The sequence below is a fragment of the Pyrus communis genome, chromosome 12 (genome assembly GCF_963583255.1).
Source record: "Pyrus communis chromosome 12, drPyrComm1.1, whole genome shotgun sequence".
Taxonomy (NCBI): domain Eukaryota; kingdom Viridiplantae; phylum Streptophyta; class Magnoliopsida; order Rosales; family Rosaceae; genus Pyrus; species Pyrus communis.
The window spans coordinates 338244-356793 of record NC_084814.1 but is presented as its reverse complement, the minus strand read 5'-3'; the positions used below and the strand labels follow the sequence as shown (position 1 = coordinate 356793).

The 18550-nt window shown below is 39.8% G+C and overlaps 2 protein-coding genes across 2 annotated transcripts; both read left to right on the top strand.

The window, feature by feature from the left end:
* The first annotated feature begins 1103 nt into the window (after positions 1-1103).
* LOC137710552 (uncharacterized) lies at positions 1104-7502 on the top strand. The gene is made up of 8 exons (XM_068449615.1): positions 1104-1425; positions 1560-4456; positions 4549-4707; positions 4821-5000; positions 5281-5475; positions 5848-5946; positions 6059-6643; positions 6775-7502. The coding sequence occupies exons 2-8, from the start codon at positions 1613-1615 to the stop codon at positions 7132-7134; spliced, it is 4422 nt and encodes a 1473-aa protein (XP_068305716.1). The 5' UTR covers positions 1104-1425; positions 1560-1612; the 3' UTR covers positions 7135-7502.
* A 2665-nt stretch (positions 7503-10167) lies between these two features.
* On the top strand, positions 10168-16913 carry LOC137709854 (squamosa promoter-binding-like protein 14). The gene is made up of 11 exons (XM_068448834.1): positions 10168-10732; positions 11062-11680; positions 11794-11987; positions 12065-12903; positions 13030-13104; positions 13231-13338; positions 13423-13540; positions 14038-14173; positions 14251-14395; positions 14483-15079; positions 15284-16913. The coding sequence occupies exons 2-11, from the start codon at positions 11094-11096 to the stop codon at positions 15710-15712; spliced, it is 3228 nt and encodes a 1075-aa protein (XP_068304935.1). The 5' UTR covers positions 10168-10732; positions 11062-11093; the 3' UTR covers positions 15713-16913.
* Positions 16914-18550: the final 1637 nt, after the last annotated feature.

Sequence of the window (18550 nt, the reverse complement as noted above, 5' to 3'; positions counted from 1 at the left end):
TGGGATTGCTCTAGCCCCCTTCTCGCTTAACTTCGGAGTTCCTACGGAACCCGAAACCATTGAGCTCTTAAAAGGCCTCGTGCTAAGTAGGGATGAGAATATACATTTAAGGATAACTCCCCTGGGCGATGTGAGATGTCACAATCCACCCCCCTTAGGGGCTCGACGTCCTTGTAGGCACACACGCGGCCAGGGTTAGGCTCTGATACCAAATTGTCACATCCCGGCCCGGGGCGGATCACTTCCCGAGCCCACTCCACCACCGTAGCACGATATTGTCCGCTTTGGGCTTACCATTCCCTCACGATTTTGTTTTTGGGAACTCACAAGCAACTTCCCGTCACCCATCATGGGATTGCTCTAGCCCCCTTCTCGCTTAACTTCGGAGTTGCTACGGAACCCGAAGCCAGTGAGCTCCCAAAAAGCCTCGTGCTAAGTAGAGATGAGAATATACATTTAAGGATCACTCCCCTGGACGATGTGGGATGTCACATGGGATGTTACATGGTGGGCCAGTCCACTAACCTGGGGACTTCTGAGCTAAATTTGCCCCATAAATGAGTTTTGGATTAAAACTTATATTTGGCCTAAGGTTTGGAGCAAGTTGGGAGATGTTTAGTAAAACCGTAAAACCTAAAATTTGAGTTTTACTCTAAAGGTTAGAGTATATCTTAGTGTAAATAATATTGTTTATTAAAAAAGAAAAAAAAAAGAAAGATATATATATCTTAAATTTAAGAGTTATCATCTACCAAAAGATTATGAAATGCATAATATTTTTTTAAAAACTAGTAGTAATTTCTTTATTTTTTTAATAACCCAACCTAATTATATTTATAAAAAAAAAAGTGATTAATTTTATTTTTAGATGTTTGTAATGAAATTTGCTGATAAATGAATGGAAGAATTAATTGAATCAACATCAAAAAAGCAGACAGTGATATACAGACGTATATGAAGAAAAAAGGGAAAACGAGATGGAGATATTTATCTTTAAATTAATTATAAATAATAATTAAGAAAAAGTCTAAATCGGATACAAAGACAAAGAAGCGCGTAGGGAAAATGAATTATATTAATATTTGTATTAGTGAAGAGTGTATTAGTCGAGAGGGGGAGAGTCGAGTCTCCTGTACCTCTACCACAAGTTGTAACAGAACACAAACTCTCTCTTCTCTTCTTCCTTCGCCAGCTGTGTTCTGCCGCTTCCTTCCTCTCTCTCTCTCTCTCTCTCTCGTCTCTACCTATATATATAGGCTGTAGATTTATTTTACTTGTACACAAACAGGCCCTTATACACAAACACGCCCTTCTACATTGCATAATCCACTGCATTTGATGTCGGTTGGCTGATCTACCTCTCGATCTGCTCTCCTCTGCTCCGTTCGACTGCTGCGTTCACACCCGCTTGTTCGATCTGCACCGGTAAGTCCAATTTCTCATCTCCTAACGTTAGATCTCGCACTGCTTAAACTTTCTTTTTCTATTGTTAATTCACTCCAAACACTGAATTCATTCGCTTCTAACTTTTAATTTTTCCAACTTTGTATGTGAATTAGATCGGTATTGCTGTAGTAGTTGTTGTTGTTGTTGGATTTTGAGTCGGATTGCAATGACGGCCGGCGTGGATGTGCACCTTGATGCCTGTGAATCAGAGGTGTCCAAAGGCGAGGTTGTCAATGTCAATGTCAATGTCAGTGTTGGGAATGGGAATGGGAATCAGAGTGACAATGGTTTTTCTAAGCACGACACCGACACTGACAGCTCTTATGTCTTTGTGACCGGGAGTGATGCCATTGTTTCCCAAGACCCTGTCGAGTCTGATCCAAATAGTAGCGTTGTTCAGAACAATGGCAGTGTTGTTCTTCACTCGGAGGCTCAAAAGGACAATTCCCAATCTCATTTACTCAACAAGGCTGCCGCAGAAGCCTCACATCTCAATGACGGGGAGGTGGTGGTGTCTGACGGAGCAGAGACTGATAAGGATCCAGAAGTAGCCGAGGAGGTTCCCTTGAAAGATGCTTCGAGGGATCTAGGCCAAGAGACGGGGCATGATTCAATGCCAACCCCAACCCTGTCGTTGGCTGACCAAGTTGTGGGTGATCCCGAGTCCAAGGAAGCTACTGCAGACGGCTTGCCTGCTTGTCATGCTCATGAACTGAATGGATCTTCTGAATATGGCCACGCCTCGTCTGCCACAGTAATTTTTGAAGATGCCTCTCTCCAAGATGCGACAAAGCCAGCTACTCAAGTTGTCAACGGCTGTGTCTCTGATCAAAGTACTGGAGATGGCTTGCCGAATGCTCATGTGCCTCTAGTTACAAATGACTCGGTTGATGCACCTGAAGAGAATGATGGATTGTGTGAAAATGCTGATAGTTTGGAGAAAGTAGCTGTCGAAAATGGTGAAAGCTTTTCAACTGTTGCTGATAATGATATAATAGGAGATCAAAAGGCTGAGAATGGGGTTTCTCCACCTACGGAAGATGTTTCAACTTGCGCTGTTGATGACGTGAGGCCAGAGCTTGATGCTGTAAAGTTAACTGAGAAGAGTAGTGAAGTCCCCAATCCTTGCCCCCTTGTGCATTCAGACTCAGAAATTGAAGCTGAGCAGGGACCGGTTATAGATGATACACAGTCAAGTTCCCCACCTAATGATGCAATATCAGAACCCAATTCAAAATCAGAAATTGAATTGGAGATTGGGCTCGTTGTAGATGATACTCTGTCAAGTTTCCCACCTAATGATACTATATCAAAAGAACCCCATCCAAAATCAGAAGTTGAACCTCAGAGTGCCCTAGTTGTCGATGATACTCTGTCAAGTTTCCCACCTAATGATACTATATCAAAAGAACCCCATCCAAAATCAGAAGTTGAATCTGAGAGAGCCCTAGTTGTCGATGATACTCTGTCAAGTTCCCCACCAAATGATGCAAGATCAGAGGAACCCACTTCAAAATCAGAAGTTGAATCAGAAAGTGCGCCTGTTGTAGATGATACTCTGCCAAGTTTCCCACCCAATGATGAAATGTCAGAAGAATCCAATTCAAAGGCAGAAGTTGAATATGAAAGTGCGCCTCTTGTGGATGATACTCTGCCAAGTTTCCCACCGAATGATGCAGTATCAGAAGAACCAAATTCAAAATCTGAAGTTGAATCTGAAAGTGCGCCCGTTGTGGATGATACTCTGCCAAGTTTCCCACCGAATGATGCAGTATCAGAAGAACCAAATTCAAAATCTGAAGTTGAATCTGAAAGTGCGCCCGTTGTGGATGATACTCTGCCAAGTTTCCCACCGAATGATGCAGTATCAGAAGAACCAAATTCAAAATCTGAAGTTGAATCTGAAAGTGCGCCCGTTGTAGATGATACTCTGCCAAGTTTCCCACCGAATGATGCAGTATCAGAAGAACCAAATTCAAAATCTGAAGTTGAATCTGAAAGTGCGCCCGTTGTAGATGTTAATCTGCCAAATTTCCCAACCAATGATGCAATACCAGAAGAACCCATTTCAAAAGCAGAAGTTGAATCTGAGAGTCAGCCAGTTGTGGATGATACCTCAAGTTTCCCACCGAATGGTGCAATATCGGAAGAACCCAAATTAAACTCAGAAGTTGAATCTGAGTGTCCGCTCGTTGCAGATGATACTTTGTCAAATTTCCCACCAAATGATGCAATATCAGAAGAACCCAATTCAAAATCAGAAGTTGAATCTGAAAGTGTACTCATTATTGATGAAACCCTGTCAAGTTTCACACCTAATGACACAATATCAGAACACAATTCAAAATCAGAATTTGAATTGGAGAGTGTTCCCAATGAAGATGATACTCCGTCGAGTTTCACAGCAAATGGTGCAATATCAGATCCCAAGACCAGCCATGATTCTGTCGGTGTAGATGCTGGTTTGTCAAATTTGGAGGTTGAATGTGTTGCCAGCCCTCCTATATCTGTTTCTGACAACAGTGCAAATGAAGCTAGCTATCCTGCTAAGCCAGATATTGATGAAAAGCTAGCGTCTGAAGTTCAGAGTACATCTGCTCCGAGAAGCAGAGCTATCCCCGATGATGAATTCAACACATCCGAATCCACGATTCTGAATGACTCTTTTGTTGAGAATGGCACTTTTGTGGAGAATGGAAGGCCGCTAACTTGCAACCTGGATGATGTTCAAATTGAAAGTGATGTTAATTCAACACATCAAGAAGTGGAGCGCACTGGCGGAATACTTGGATCTGAACCCCCAGCTTCTTCTGGGGAAGTTTCCACTGCTGATGCTGTGGAAGGGCAGAATAAGGGTGCTGAGGTAGAAAAAAGGCCGTTCTACTTCTTGATAAAGATTCCAAGATATGATGATGAAAATTTAAAAGAAGAGATTAAACAGGCTCAGTTACATGTTGAAGAAAAAACTAAAAGCCGGGATGCTATTCGTTCCAAAATCCAAATGAAAAGGGTAAGAAATCTTTTGCAAATGGCTTCGACTATATTTTGTTTGTATTATTTTATATCTTGCCACGTTAACCGTTGGGGTTCTTTTATGGCTAGGCTACTTGTAAGGAGTATTTCGATAAATTTGAAGCTGCCAGATCTGAAGAGAGAGCTGCACGAGACCTGTTTAAGGCCAAGCGCAAGGAAATGGATTCTGTTCAATTAATGATTAACAAAGTGAAGAATGCAATCTCTATTGAGGATTTGGATTATAAAGTAAGTTATCTTCCCCTCAGTACTATCAATTACTACCATATATTTATGTTACTATTTGAATATGTTTGTATATTCATGAATGTCTGCGTCCTTCAATTTTGTTTCATGAGTAGATACGCAATATGGAACACAGTATGGAGCATGAGACCTTGCCTTTGAAGGAAGAAAAGCAATTTATTCGAGAAATTAAGCAACTGAAGCAACTTCGTGAACAGCTCTCTTCTAGCCTGGGTAAGCAGGATGAAGTTCAAGAAGCTTTAGACCAGAAAGACCATGTTGAACAGAGCTCAAAGGTAGTATTTTTCAATTGTACTTGTCATTTTCTATTTATTAGTTAACCGGTCTGGGTCCTATGGAAGATGTGCTATGTTATATAGTTCATATGGAAGTCTTATGCTGAGATCTATTTCAAATATAAACACCTAAATCATACTCAAGTTGTAGTATACTTTTCTTTTGCTCAGAATCGAGATTAGTGAGTGTTTAATACTGTCAGAGTTAGACGACCCCTTGTTATTAACTGGTAGCATTAGTGAGCTATTAAGGTATTTATACGATCTTCCATTATTACAGGTTCTGAGGAAGGAAATGGATCTACTCAGAGAAAATCTTCTCAAAGCAGAGGCAGTCACTCAAGTTGCTAAGAAGAAATTTAATGAAGAAAATAATATGCTGAACGAAATACTTTCTCAGTTTAGAGCTGCAGATGACATTCGTCAAGAAGCATATGCACATTTACAGGGTTTGAGGAAAAAACAGTATGAAAAGGTGTTTGCATTCCCTCGATAAAAAACGTTATAACTGTTAGAATTATCCTCTCTTTACAGTGCACACATGCACGTACAAATACGCTATTGAGCGTGTTCTGATGCTAATTATGTCACCATTAAAAAGATGTGTGTTTAAGGTTTCGCCTAACGTTGACTTAAAGTTTTCAGCCTTCTTACGTTTAAGTTTGCTCATAACATGTTTCTCCCAATGATAAATCAAACACTTTGAAGGGTCTATGTTCTCCCATTGATAAATCAAATACTTTGAAGGTTTATGCTTTTGTGGTTTTTGTTTTGTTATAAATGCTTTTATCTTGTGATATGTTGTTGCAAATTTAGAAGAGCGATATTAACCCTCTTATTCCTGCAGAACAAATACTTTTGGAGGTACAAGGATGATGCGAAAGCTGCTAATAATCTGGCACTGAGCGGAGATAGGGAACAACTACAACATTTGTGTATCAATCAGGTTAGCTTATGAAGCCCTATTGTTGTTGCGTGTATGTTTCCCCCTACCTTTTTTTGTTGAAGAATCTGGAACAATAGCTTATGTGTGAATTGGCTGAAATTCAATTGTTTAGGTGGAAACAGTTATGGAACTCTGGAATAATAATGATGATTTCCGGAAAGAATACTTGAGATGCAACAACAGGAGCACATTAAGGAGGTTGAGAACCTCAGATGGGCGCTCTCTTGGTCCTGATGAGGAGCCCCCTGTAATACCTGATATTGTAAGAGCAACCAAGAATAATTTGGCAACAGTGGTTTCCACTCCTGAACAACCAAAGCAAGTTGCCCCTGAGGAGGCTGAACAACCAGATGACATATCTTCAATGAAGGTTGTTCAACAGAAAAATGAGATAGCTAAAATGAAGAAGCCTGTGAAATCCGCTTCCTCAGAAATTATCCCAGAAACTGCTTCTGAAAGAAACAATTTTGAAGAGGAAAAGGTAGAAGTCCCTAAATTAACAAAGGAGGAAGAAGAGTTGGCCAGAAAGACAGAAGAATTGAGAAAGGAAGAAGCAGAAGCTAGGTTGAGAGAGCAGCGTAGACTGGAGGAGAAGGCCAAAGCTAAGGAAGCACAGGAGAGGAAAAAAAGAATAGCGGAGAAGGCCCAAGCCAGGGCTGCCATAAGAGCGCAGAAGGAAGCGGTGGAGAAAGAGAAGGTAAAATTTCATCACCTTTAACTTTACAATTCCATGAAAGTCTAGTAGGCATTCTAGATATAGAGTTCGCATGTGATGCAATATTCTTTTCTTCTGTATATCAATCGTGCGATGGCTTGTATCTTGTGCAGGAAAGGGAGAAGAGGATAAGGAAGAAGGAAAGAAAGATGGCGACTACAACAAAGGCTACAAATGATATTAGTGAAGTAGAATGTGCTCTAGAACCAAGCTCAGAGGCACCAACTGAAATTTCTAAGGAGCCTGAAACTAGGGAGAAACCGGTGACAGTAACAAAGAGGTCTCAGAAATCCTCGCAGTTGACAAAGCAAACCAAGGTAAAATCCATGCCTCTGCCTCTTCGCAACCGCAGTAAGAGAAGGATGCAGCCTTGGATGTGGGCTGGAGTGGCAATTGTGCTCGTCGTTGCCTTGTTTTTGCTGGGCAATGGGGGCAGTTCCTATTTTAAAGCTACGCTGGAAAAGTTTTTCTGAATACATGCAGTTATTAAAACTAGGTAAATTAACAGAGTTTGCAAGGGCATTCCCATAATAATATTATTATTATATACATATATGTTATATATATAGGCAATTCTTTTGTGCGCGTATAGGGATTTATTATTTTCCTTTTAGTTTGCAGTTTTCTTTCACACCAGTTATAGATTGGTTTCATTAATTATTATTATTAATATAAGCGTGAAGAACAAAAGAGGAAAAAAAAAAAAAAAAAAAAAGGGAACCAAAGACGCAGCTGCTGCTGCTGCTTTTTCTGATGCTTTTCTACCATCGTGTATGTTGCTTGTTGCTTGCTTTGCTTGTGGTGAGTTATGTTATGTTAATAAAGATTAATTTTTTTTAGTAAGTTTCTGTCCCTCCATTTGAGCTGCCCGAGCTCGAATTGCATTTAATTTGAATCGTGTAATGTGTACTGGTTACGTGGAAATGATGTTAATGTGGGTCTGGTGTTTTGTGTACTCGATTCAGTTTATTAGCTCGACTCTTTTCGAGTCCACTTTAAAACAGAAGGGAAGTGATTCAATAGAATACAAGTTTTCTTTTCTTTGACATAACAGTGCAAGTCTCTTTACATGGCGAGAGATTCTCAACCACCTGAGAGCTTACGCCACCGCAGTCGTGGCATCCCTGTGGTATCATGTGCGAATAATATAACATTTGTAAGTTTCTCTTTACATCGTGAAATATTTTTCTCATATCATCAAATTTATTATGTAAACATCTATTGGATGGTAATGGATCTTACTAAAATTAATTCTTGATTGCATGAGAGAATCTTTTAGATGCGATTGTTGTATTAGTGACATGGGATACCACAGTGACAATATAGACATGTTACATACAAGTAGTTGTCAAGTTGGTGCTGGCTGAGTTGCAATTGTACACTTTACGTGTTGAATGAATCGAGTCACCATGTGATGAGGCTCAGGCTATAGAAAAGGAAAACAGCTGTTTCCCTCTCTCGATGTAGGAATGTAAAGTTATAGAAAGGAAAACCAAAAATAATTAGTGATATGGTTGTAACGGACGGGTCCCCAACCCAAGCAGACCGGACCAGATGCATAGTACATAGACAGAGTAGAGGATACAGCTGGTTCCCTCCCACGCGTCACTGTGCAAAGGGCCGGCTACAGGATCTTTGAACCATTCAATTCAACAACTAAATTCCAATACAAAGAATGCGTACTGCCCAACTGGCTAGCACATTAGCAGCTACAGTGCCATAATTGCCATCTCAATTTGTCACACAGTGATATTTGGTAGAAAAATCTGGAATTTTGATACGAACATTTTGAAACACTCATGAACATTCTCCAATTAGAATCATTTCAAAATTCATTTGTTTGATCACTTTTTGCTTAAGAGGAAGTCGGATGTCCTACATTAGAAATATAATTCAAAGTAATAAAGTTTTACCAAAATAACTAATAAATTAATATTAAGATAAGGGGAAAATATATAGTATCATAATGACTCATCAATACTCAATTTCATTTGGTTTTAATTTGGGTGTCCCATCTTTCGTGTGAATTTTGATTTAATGAGTAATTATGTCACTCACATGAGCCTACATACTTGATCATGATAGGGTAGAGTCTTTTCACTTTTAAGAAATCGTTTGGTACCCCAACTCAAGTTGTATATTCTTGAACACGAATGTGCTTATGTTTTGAAATTAACGAGCATTTGAGATATCTCCGCGTCATTCTATTCTATGTTCACTAGGAGCATGGATTAAATTGGCCAACAACTCTCAACATATGCAATAGTTGGCCTAGTGGTTCCTAAGTATATACCAATGTTTGAACAAGACGTTCATACTAGTCCTTCTCAATCAGTGTTCGATCCTCCTAGTCGCATAGTTTGTGATTCATCTCAATCAAAGTGTCAGCTTCTCAATTAACAAATTCATCACATGTGTTCATTGAGATAACAAAGTATCTTGCAGTGATTTACAAACTTCAATTTTGAGAAAATACTTTAACAAGACCAAGATTCTTCATTTCAATTTTGGTAGGTGGATGCTCAAAGTTTATGCATTTTCAGCAATTTCATGATGAAATATTGCACAATTTTTATAACAACCTCCGGAAAATATGACAAATTGGGTAGATGCTTACCGAAGGCATCAAGAGATTAAGTAGGGGCCGGGCTTTGTTGAAAATTTACGTGGCCTCGGTTGAAGGCTGGCAAATTTTGTGAAGGGGCGTAAAGATTGTTCCGGTCATTAAATGAGGTACATTAAGATATTTTTTTATGTTAAAAAGTAAGTAGGTAATGTTTTTAGCATGTGAATTATATTCAAAAGTACATGGAATGTTTATTTTTAAAGGAAAATTAATGAAAATGGTTTAAAAACTTTGAGTTTTAACGATAAGGACAAAATAAAAGGTAAAGTGAATAGTATCAGGTTTGACTTTTTAGTGTAAAAATATGATTTTTCGTTAAAATGAACAGCACTACAGACTTTTTGTTAAAATTCCTTATTTTTAACTCTGTTATGGTTGAAAATGTAGAATTAAATGAAACGATTAATTAATCAAATACGTGACAATAGGAACGAGGATTAAAAATCGTATGCGGGAAAGGCGAATTAAATTAAGAAATGCAATCGTTGTCCTTTTTTTCCTTCCAAAAAATGTGAACGTTGTCAGGTGTTCATATTAATCCTAATTATTATAATCTGATGTTCACACATTCCTCTTCCTGTACGTCCCCCTAAATCGCAAATTGCAAAACCCAAATTCAAGGGCAGTTTGGTAAAATAGCATCATCTTCAATCCTCATCTGCTGGTGAAAAATTCATCTTCGCTTTTTACGCTCTGACGCTCGGAGTCTTTACCTCTAAAAGTTATATTAAATTTATTGAGAAAAAATCAGAATTTATAAAAAAGTGATAAAATAGTAATATAACAGCGTGATAGTACATTAGTACATTTATTTTGTACATATATTATAGTATATAATATAATATTATATAGTGGTATTGTATAGGTGGAAGCAAGCAAGGAAAGGTCTTGGATTCTTCGTTTGCTGCTTTGAGCGGCCTCCAATACCACCCCAATCTCACTCGAATTTACGATTGTTGCCATTCACAGAAAGAAAGAAAAAAGGTGTTGTTACAACTTACAAGCTTAAGCTGGTGGGGACGACTTGGAGTCTCTAGAGAGGAAAAGTAAAAGAAAAGTTAAGAGAGAGAAAGAGAAGAGAGGGTTTGCTTTCATCAGTTGGATCTGCAAACTTTGTTTCAGAACTGCTGATAACGGTTTGGTTTTAGATTCGGTTTTGTTATTGGAAGCAGCCGCCGACGCCGACGAAGACGCAGAATCAGTCTGTCTGTCTGTCGTTTCATTTCAACTGGGATTTACGGGAGCAGACCTTCTTCGCTGTTCAGTAAGTCAATTCGATGACATGTGAGATTTGTCTCTGACCATCGGCGACCGGAGTCTCAAGTATTCAGATCGGACGTCGGAGTATACTCCGGCTTGGTTTGGGTTGGATTAATCCCCGGACAAAGTGAAGACTTTTGGGTGAAACGGATGTGGCTGTGGATGGATTCTAGATTTCTGTGAAGGTACGCAATTCTTTTTACTATTTTTTTTTAAAAATTTTTTCCGGTTGTGTATCGAGCAATCTTTTCGCTTTTTATTCGCCGACCCGCACATGTATTTCTTTTTCAACTGGAACCAAATTCACAAAATTAAAAATAAAATTAACTCGAAAATGATTATTTGCGCAGTACTCAAGCTTTGTGTGAAACTTTCTTACATGACTTGAAATGATTAGTTCTTTTGAATAAGGTTCATGCTTTTTGCATCTTTTTATTTTTTATTTTTTGAGTTTTGATCGATTTGTTGTAAAGCAGTAAATAATTGACTTTATCCAATTTTTGTGCTTGCGTAGATTTTGTGTGTGTTTTGGTTTGTCTTGAATCTATGATGGAAAACGCCGGCGGCCAAGTTGCTGCTCCAATTTACATTCACCAGGCGCTTTCGGGCCGGTTTTGTGATTCGCCGGTCATGGGGAGGAAGCGCGATCTCCCTTACCAGGGCCCCAATTATCAACACCCCTACTCGCAGCAGCCGCGCTTCACAAACCCCGGCAACGACTGGAATCCTCACGTTTGGGACTGGGACACTGTCAGATTTGTTGCCAAGCCGCTGGACTCCAGGATGATGCATCTGGGCACTACTTCCACAACAGAGCAGAGGAACAAAGAGGAAGCTTCTGGGCCTGTGAAGGACACGGCAGAAGATGAAGATGACGAGAGCCTTCAGCTGAATCTCGCCGGTGGTTTCACCTCTGTGGAGGAGCCTGTGCCCAGGCCCAATAAAAGGGTCCGGTCTGGATCTCCAGGGAATGGGAATGGCAACTACCCTATGTGCCAAGTTGATAACTGTAAGGAAGATCTGTCAAATGCCAAGGACTACCATCGCCGACATAAAGTCTGTGAGGTTCACAGTAAATCCACCAGAGCCCTTGTTGCCAAGCAGATGCAGAGATTCTGCCAGCAGTGCAGCAGGTCATTTTGTTTAACGAATTATTAGTTTTTTGGTTTCTCATCTTCATTTCCCTCCCTTTTTAGTGATTGTCCTAGCTCTGAAGTCATATCAAAATCATTGTTTGTTGTTGCAGGTTTCACCCCCTTTCAGAGTTTGATGAGGGGAAGAGGAGTTGTAGACGGAGACTTGCGGGGCATAACCGGAGAAGAAGGAAAACCCAACCAGAGGATGTTACTTCACGGCTCACTCTCCCAGGAGATGGGGATAACAAAATCATTGGAAATAGCGATATCGTCAACTTGCTAGCTGCTATAGCTCGTCCTCAAGGTAACAAGATTATTCTTGAGTTCACGATCTTGTATTTCCTTTGATCAGGTACTAAATTTCTGCATTAAAATTTGTAGGGAAAAATGATGTCAGAAATATCAATGGCTCATCAGTGTTGGACAGAGAGCAGCTCCTTCGGGTTCTTAGTAAGATAAATTCGTTACCTTTGTCAGCAGACCTTGCTGCCAAGTTGCCTAATCTTGGAAGTTTGACTAGGAAAGCTTCTGAACTGCTTTCTTTAGATCTTCAAAACAAATTGAATGGAAGGGCATCTGTATCAACCATGGACTTGCTTACTGTACTATCAGCTACTCTAGCAACATCTGCTCCTGAAGCTCACGCAATGTTATCTCAAAAGTGCAGCCAGAGCAGTGACAGTGAGAAAACTAAGTTGACCTGCTCTGACCAGGCAGCTGAACCCAATTTGAACAAGATACCTCCACAAGAGATTCATTCAGCCGGGGGAGAGAGAAGTAGCACTAGTTACCAGTCTCCCATGGAAGATTCAGACTGCCAAGTTCAAGAAGCTCGAGTTAATTTACCCTTACAGCTATTTAGCTCCTCACCTGAGAATGACAGCCTGCCAAAACTGGCTTCTTCTAGAAAGTATTTCTCTTCTGACAGTAGTAATCCCACTGAGGATAGGTCTCCTTCATCTTCCCCTCCTGTTGTGCAAACACTGTTTCCACTGAAGAGTTTGGCAGAAATTGTTAAGTCTGACAAGTTGCCGGTAAGCAAAGAGGGCAGTGGAAACCCTGACACTAGCTGGACTTGTGGCAGTAACATGCCTTTTGATCTTTTTAGAGGGTCAAATAGGGGAGCTGAAGCGAGCTCCATTCAAAACTTTCCTAACCAACCTGGCTATACTTCTTCTGGTTCGGACCATTCACCTTCTAGTTTGAATTCTGATGTGCAGGTACTGTTGACTTACTACCTATTGCTTTATTCTGTTCTTTGATTATTTCACGTCTGTACGCATCTGTTGGATGTTATTAGTCTATATTGATTGCGGGATTGAATTGATTGTTTTGTTCTCTGACAGGATCGCACCGGAAGGATATTATTTAAGCTCTTTGATAAAGATCCAAGTCATTTACCAGGGACATTGCGGACACAGGTTAGGAGTTTATGGTTCTTGTTTTAATCGCTCCCTTTCGTATGAATTGTCAAGACAACATTGTAGTTTGTACAGCTTTATTTGGGGGGGAGAGGAATTCTTACAATGTTTATTGCTCTGTTCTAGATATTCAATTGGCTTTCCAGCAGTCCATCTGAAATGGAGAGCTACATAAGGCCTGGTTGTGTCGTTCTATCAGTTTATGTATCAATGCCATCTGCTTCGTGGGAGCAAGTGAGTGAATTTTTTTAGTGCTGATCAGCAATCTTTTCATTGTATTTTTGCTGACCACTTGTAAGGTGTGCATATTTTTTTCAGCTTGAAGAAAACCTGGTTCAGCGTGTCAGTTCTTTGGTTCAGAGTTCAGATTCTGATTTTTGGAGAAGTGGGAGGTTTTTAGTTAATACAGGCAGGCAATTAGCATCACACAAAGATGGTAAGTACTGATCAGTAGTGGTGGCTTTTGGTTACTGATATTCTTTGTGATTGATTTTCAATAAGGTGCTTGTGTTTTTTGTTTTAAAAAGCACCCTACTGTCTGTTAATTTACCAGTGTGCTTCCACTTTATATTTTCAATTTTTTTTTTGCCAGTGCTTCCACTTGTGTTTTTGAAAAGGATATCAGGAGATAATTTCTGAAAGTTTCTTTTACCTTTTTGCGTTTCATTCTCAATTTATTAGGCCGAAAGAATTCTTTTGGTCATCTTTAACTTATCCTCGTATTGTGATATTCTTTAATTCCATATCATTTCAACTGTTACGTTTTTGGAGCTCTTGAAGTGTGATTTCTACTTATTTCTAGTAGCTCTTATGCGATAATAACACTTCTTCAACAAGTTTTTCTTCAGCTGCTTCTAAGTATGACTTGTGTGTCATTGGCATGTTGCCTTGTAATTTTCTCTTGAATTTTGTTTGCGTGGCATAATTTTTCAGGAAAAATTCGTACATGCAAAGCTTGGAGATCATGTAGTTCTCCAGAGTTGATCTCTGTGTCCCCTTTGGCTGTCGTGGGTGGGCAAGAAACCTCTCTTCTGTTAAGGGGTAGAAATTTGAATAATCTTGGCACCAGGTTAGTACAATTTGCTTTTGTGTGAAGATTCTTCTGTAAATTCCTTGTCTCTGTTTCTAAAGTTTCCGGTCATGCAGGATTCATTGCACATATATGGGTGGTTACACGTCAAAGGAAGCTACTGGTTCAGCATATCGTGGAACGACGTATGATGAGATAGACTTAGGTAGTTTCCAAATTCATGATGCATCTCCTGGTGTTCTTGGTCGCTGTTTCATAGAGGTAAAACTCTTTTAAGGAACAGTTGGTTTGTTTTGGAAATTGATGTAGAAAAGTTTGTGTTGTATTGATGTTTGCTAATATGAACAGGTGGAAAATGGTTTTAAGGGCAACAGTTTTCCAGTGATAATAGCTGATGCTACAATCTGCAGAGAATTGAAGGTCCTTGAGTCAGTGTTTGATGCTGAGGCGAAAGTATGTGATGTAATATCAGTAGCTGGAAGTCATGATTATGGGCGGCCGACATCAAGGGATGAAGTCCTACACTTTTTGAATGAGCTTGGATGGCTCTTCCAAAGAAAAAGGATATGTTCCATGCTTCAAGAGCCTCATTATGCACTCAGCCGTTTCAAATTTTTACTCACATTCACTGTCGAGAAAGACTTTTGTGCTTTGGTTAAAACACTTCTAGACATACTATTTGAAAGAAATTTCGACAGTGATGCGCTGTCGGGAGGATTGGTTATGCTGTCAGACATGCAGCTTCTGAACCGGGCAGTAAAAAGGAGGTGCAGGAAGATGGTTGACTTGCTCATTAATTATTCTACGGTCAACAGTGACAGTGACAAGCGTTATATTTTTCCACCTAATCTTGCTGGACCTGGTGGCATGACCCCTCTTCATTTGGCTGCTTGTATGTCAAGTACAGATGACATGATTGATGCTTTGACAAATGACCCGCTGGAGGTAAAAATAATTGTTGGCATGCTCGTGACTCGTCTATAAAATTGTTTGGAGTTTGGACTTTGTGCTTATTCCAATTTATAGATATTGGTGTGCTTTTCTAATGGTTGCTATAAAACTTAGTACCAGTCTTACAAGTATGCTGACAGATTTTTTTTTAACCTTTGACATTTTTTTTGAACCTTTTGTTTCACTCTTTCCCTCTAGATTGGATTGAACTGCTGGAAGTCTCTTTTGGATGCTAATGGGCAGTCTCCGTATGCTTATGCTTTGATGAGGAATAATTACTCTTATAACAACTTGGTGGCTCGAAAGCTTGCTGACAGAAGAAATAGTCAGATTACTGTCACAATTGGAGATGAGAGAGATCAACATCAGATGAGTATGGAACTGGAGCACAGGACAAGTACCCAATTCAGACAAGGTAGTAGATCGTGTACCAAGTGTGCAATTGCAGCAACAAAGTACACTAGGAGGGTTCCCGGTGCTCAAGGCTTGCTTCAGCGTCCCTTCATTCATTCTATGCTTGCCATAGCTGCTGTTTGTGTATGTGTCTGCTTGTTCTTGAGAGGCTTACCTGATATTGGCTTAGTTGCTCCTTTCAAGTGGGAGAATTTGGGTTACGGCACAATTTAATCTTTATAGGATAAGTAGTGATTAAGAAATAGGAACAAACTGCAGGTCAACGTGCACTTTCCAGATTAGCTTGATTGGGATGATGCAATTCTGGAAGAAGGGAGGATTTTTGCTTTAGCGGCATTCAAGAGGAAGCCTAGGGGGTGATGGCGGACCTCATAAGGAAGTGATTCTGAATCAGGCTCAGGTATTTGATGATTCAGATACTGCATGTTTATCTCCAACTGACCCGAGATGTGTATAGTCTTGGGTTATGCTCTTCCTTTTGCTCATTTGCGTTGCGAAATAGGTGAATTTTCTGTCTTTCTCCCCTTTGAACGTAGAAACTCTTCCGCCCGTGAGACCCCCACCCGTGTATAATGTTGGATAAGATGAATCGATGATCCATGGAGATGGGCAGATTGTAAAAGTATTCATGGAAAGTAGGATGAAGGGAAAATGTCGGAGACCCATAAAGAAGGAAGAAGTGAAAGTGGATGAAAAAAATAAGCAGTTATACCAAAATTAGATGTTAATGATATATGTGGATGTGGGTCTCCCCTTCCGGATTTCTATTTAGTATAGAGAGATATAAGCCTGCCCTGCCCTGCCCAAGTTCGTTCACCGGAGAGTTGATGTATTGGTGAAGGATCAATCACGGGAAGATCAATTTCATTGAATGAAAGACATTAGAAAAATTGATTGGAGTTTATTTAAGATAAAGAGGCAGCTCCCAGGTGGTGTATTTTTAGCTTTGGAGATTTTATATAATTTTATTTTTCGGGTGTAAATTTCGGAGATGGATATTATTTAACAAACGATAAAGATGTTGTCTCTTTTGTGTTGGAGCTCAGCGTATACATGGGATTATATGGTTTCTAAATCATGTGCTAATTGCTAAATTCACGGTGGGAAGGGATCTCCCAAGTTGAAGATTTGAGAGAGAAAAATATGTAGACGATGGTGATGGTGTGTGTCAGTGGCTGAGGAAATGTGAGCTCCAAGGGTTTGCGGTTTGGCGTTTCACATGGGACTCCTGTAACATTGTTTATGGTCTTGTGAAGGGTTTTGCATTGCTATTTGCTACACGATCGAGCATCCTCCCGTCCTCCTAGCAAGCAGCAAGTGCATCCTTAATTGATTTGTGAAAACCAGCTGTTGTGTTGATGCATGATTTTCCATATTCCGTGAAACCCCAATAAACATTTCTTTGTTGCCTTCACCCGTATTCCGTATTTTGCATCCAAAATTGCTGCAATTTAGTTCAACTAAGAGAATGGTAGGATTCTTTAAGCTAAATATATCTAAATTACGGAGAGACATTTTTAAACTTGGATATGAATTTGAGCGGGAGAAGAAAATGTTTATGTTTTCACATCTGTAACAAGTAAATAACTACTTAGTTATATATACGTGCATCCCTAAACCCTATTTATATGATGGATAATGTTAGGAGATCAATTTTTAAACTAAATGGCGTGTCACCAATAATATTCTTCATATTCTAGAGCAATTGTAGAAAATCACGTGATTAAGGATCTTTACATTCTAGGGCCAAAAAGGATTGGAAAAAACATTGAAATAAATAAGTTTTGTATTGTCAAATACCGTATCATATTCTGTTTTTGGTACAATAGTGCGAGTTCCGGCCTCTCATGAAGTTGTTCCTCCATATAAAAAATTTAATTCAATTCAAAACCATTTGTCATTTAATTCTCACGATGAAATTTCAATGTTTCTTTAAACTCAATTCATCAATTTCTTTGAACTCAATTAGATGCCTCAAATATTTCCGATTTGGCTATTTTGTAAGGATGATTTATGAAGTGCAACTTGAAAAATAAATGGTTTGGAGTGTTGAAGTTTAATGTGGTGTGGGCCCACAACTAATTCTTTTTTTGTTTTTGTTTTTCTTTTTTAGATTAACCACCAACGGAGTTCGAACCCATGTTGTGACAGCCCGTCCCGAATTATTTGTACCATAGGTGTGAAATGATGATTTTGCCCCTGGATGTTAATTTGTGTTGTAGGGTGTTTGGTTTGTTTTGTTTTTGGATGGTGGGCTGCCATCTGGACCACACACCCACACACCTACGCACACACACCCGTGACTTCCTTCTCCCTTGGACTTTCTTCCATTTTCCTTCCATTTCCTTTGCAAGTGTACGGACGAACTTCAAACTAACTTTCCACGCACGGATCGAAGGTTTGAAGGTTAGTTTTGGACTCCTTGCAAGCCCAGGAACTCATCCATACCATTTTTAGGACGTGAGACCTTCGAAAACCTGAGAACCCAGTTTTGGTGCATTGTTCATGCACACGTGATTGTGAGGTTTTTAGAAGTTTCTAAGGTTATAAGGAGCTTTAGGACGTCTTCACGAAGTTTGGAGAGTAATTTTGAAGTGTTTTGGACGTTAGGAAGCTTAAGTTCATCCAATTGCAGGTTTGGCCGGAATATCGAGGTTTCTCCAGCGAGATTTCGTTGGTTTTGGGTCCCCAAAGTGGTAAGGTTTTGTTCTACTCGTTGTAAGCTTCATTTTGGTACAAATTTCATGGAATTTGGTTGAGAAATGAAGAAGATATTAAGGTTTGAAGTTTTTCTAGTTTCTGTTGAAAATTCGAGTTGCAGACGGCGGCGACCTGCGAGGCTCACCGGAGAAGGAGGTGAATATTCCGTCAGAGTTAACGGAATATTCTAATGGTGTCAGGTAACGGCCGTTAACGTCTGTTAGGGTTTTAACGGAATATTCCCTAATGCTGTTAGGGTTTCACACGCGTGCCAGGCACGTGCCCGCGCGTGGCTGGCGCGTCTGGCTGTGCCTTGGCCTGCGCATGGCGGCGCATGGGAGGTCAGAAAAT

Coding starts and splice junctions, on each gene's coding strand:
- LOC137710552 (XM_068449615.1), top strand. CDS start 1,613: ATGACGGCCGGCGTGGATGTGCACCTTGATGCCTGTGAATCAGAGGTG. Junction 5,001..5,280: donor ATGTTGAACAGAGCTCAAAG/GTAGTATTTTTC, acceptor CCATTATTACAG/GTTCTGAGGAAGGAAATGGA. Junction 6,644..6,774: donor AAGCGGTGGAGAAAGAGAAG/GTAAAATTTCAT, acceptor TATCTTGTGCAG/GAAAGGGAGAAGAGGATAAG.
- LOC137709854 (XM_068448834.1), top strand. CDS start 11,094: ATGATGGAAAACGCCGGCGGCCAAGTTGCTGCTCCAATTTACATTCAC. Junction 12,904..13,029: donor GTTTGAATTCTGATGTGCAG/GTACTGTTGACT, acceptor GTTCTCTGACAG/GATCGCACCGGAAGGATATT. Junction 13,541..14,037: donor ATTAGCATCACACAAAGATG/GTAAGTACTGAT, acceptor ATAATTTTTCAG/GAAAAATTCGTACATGCAAA.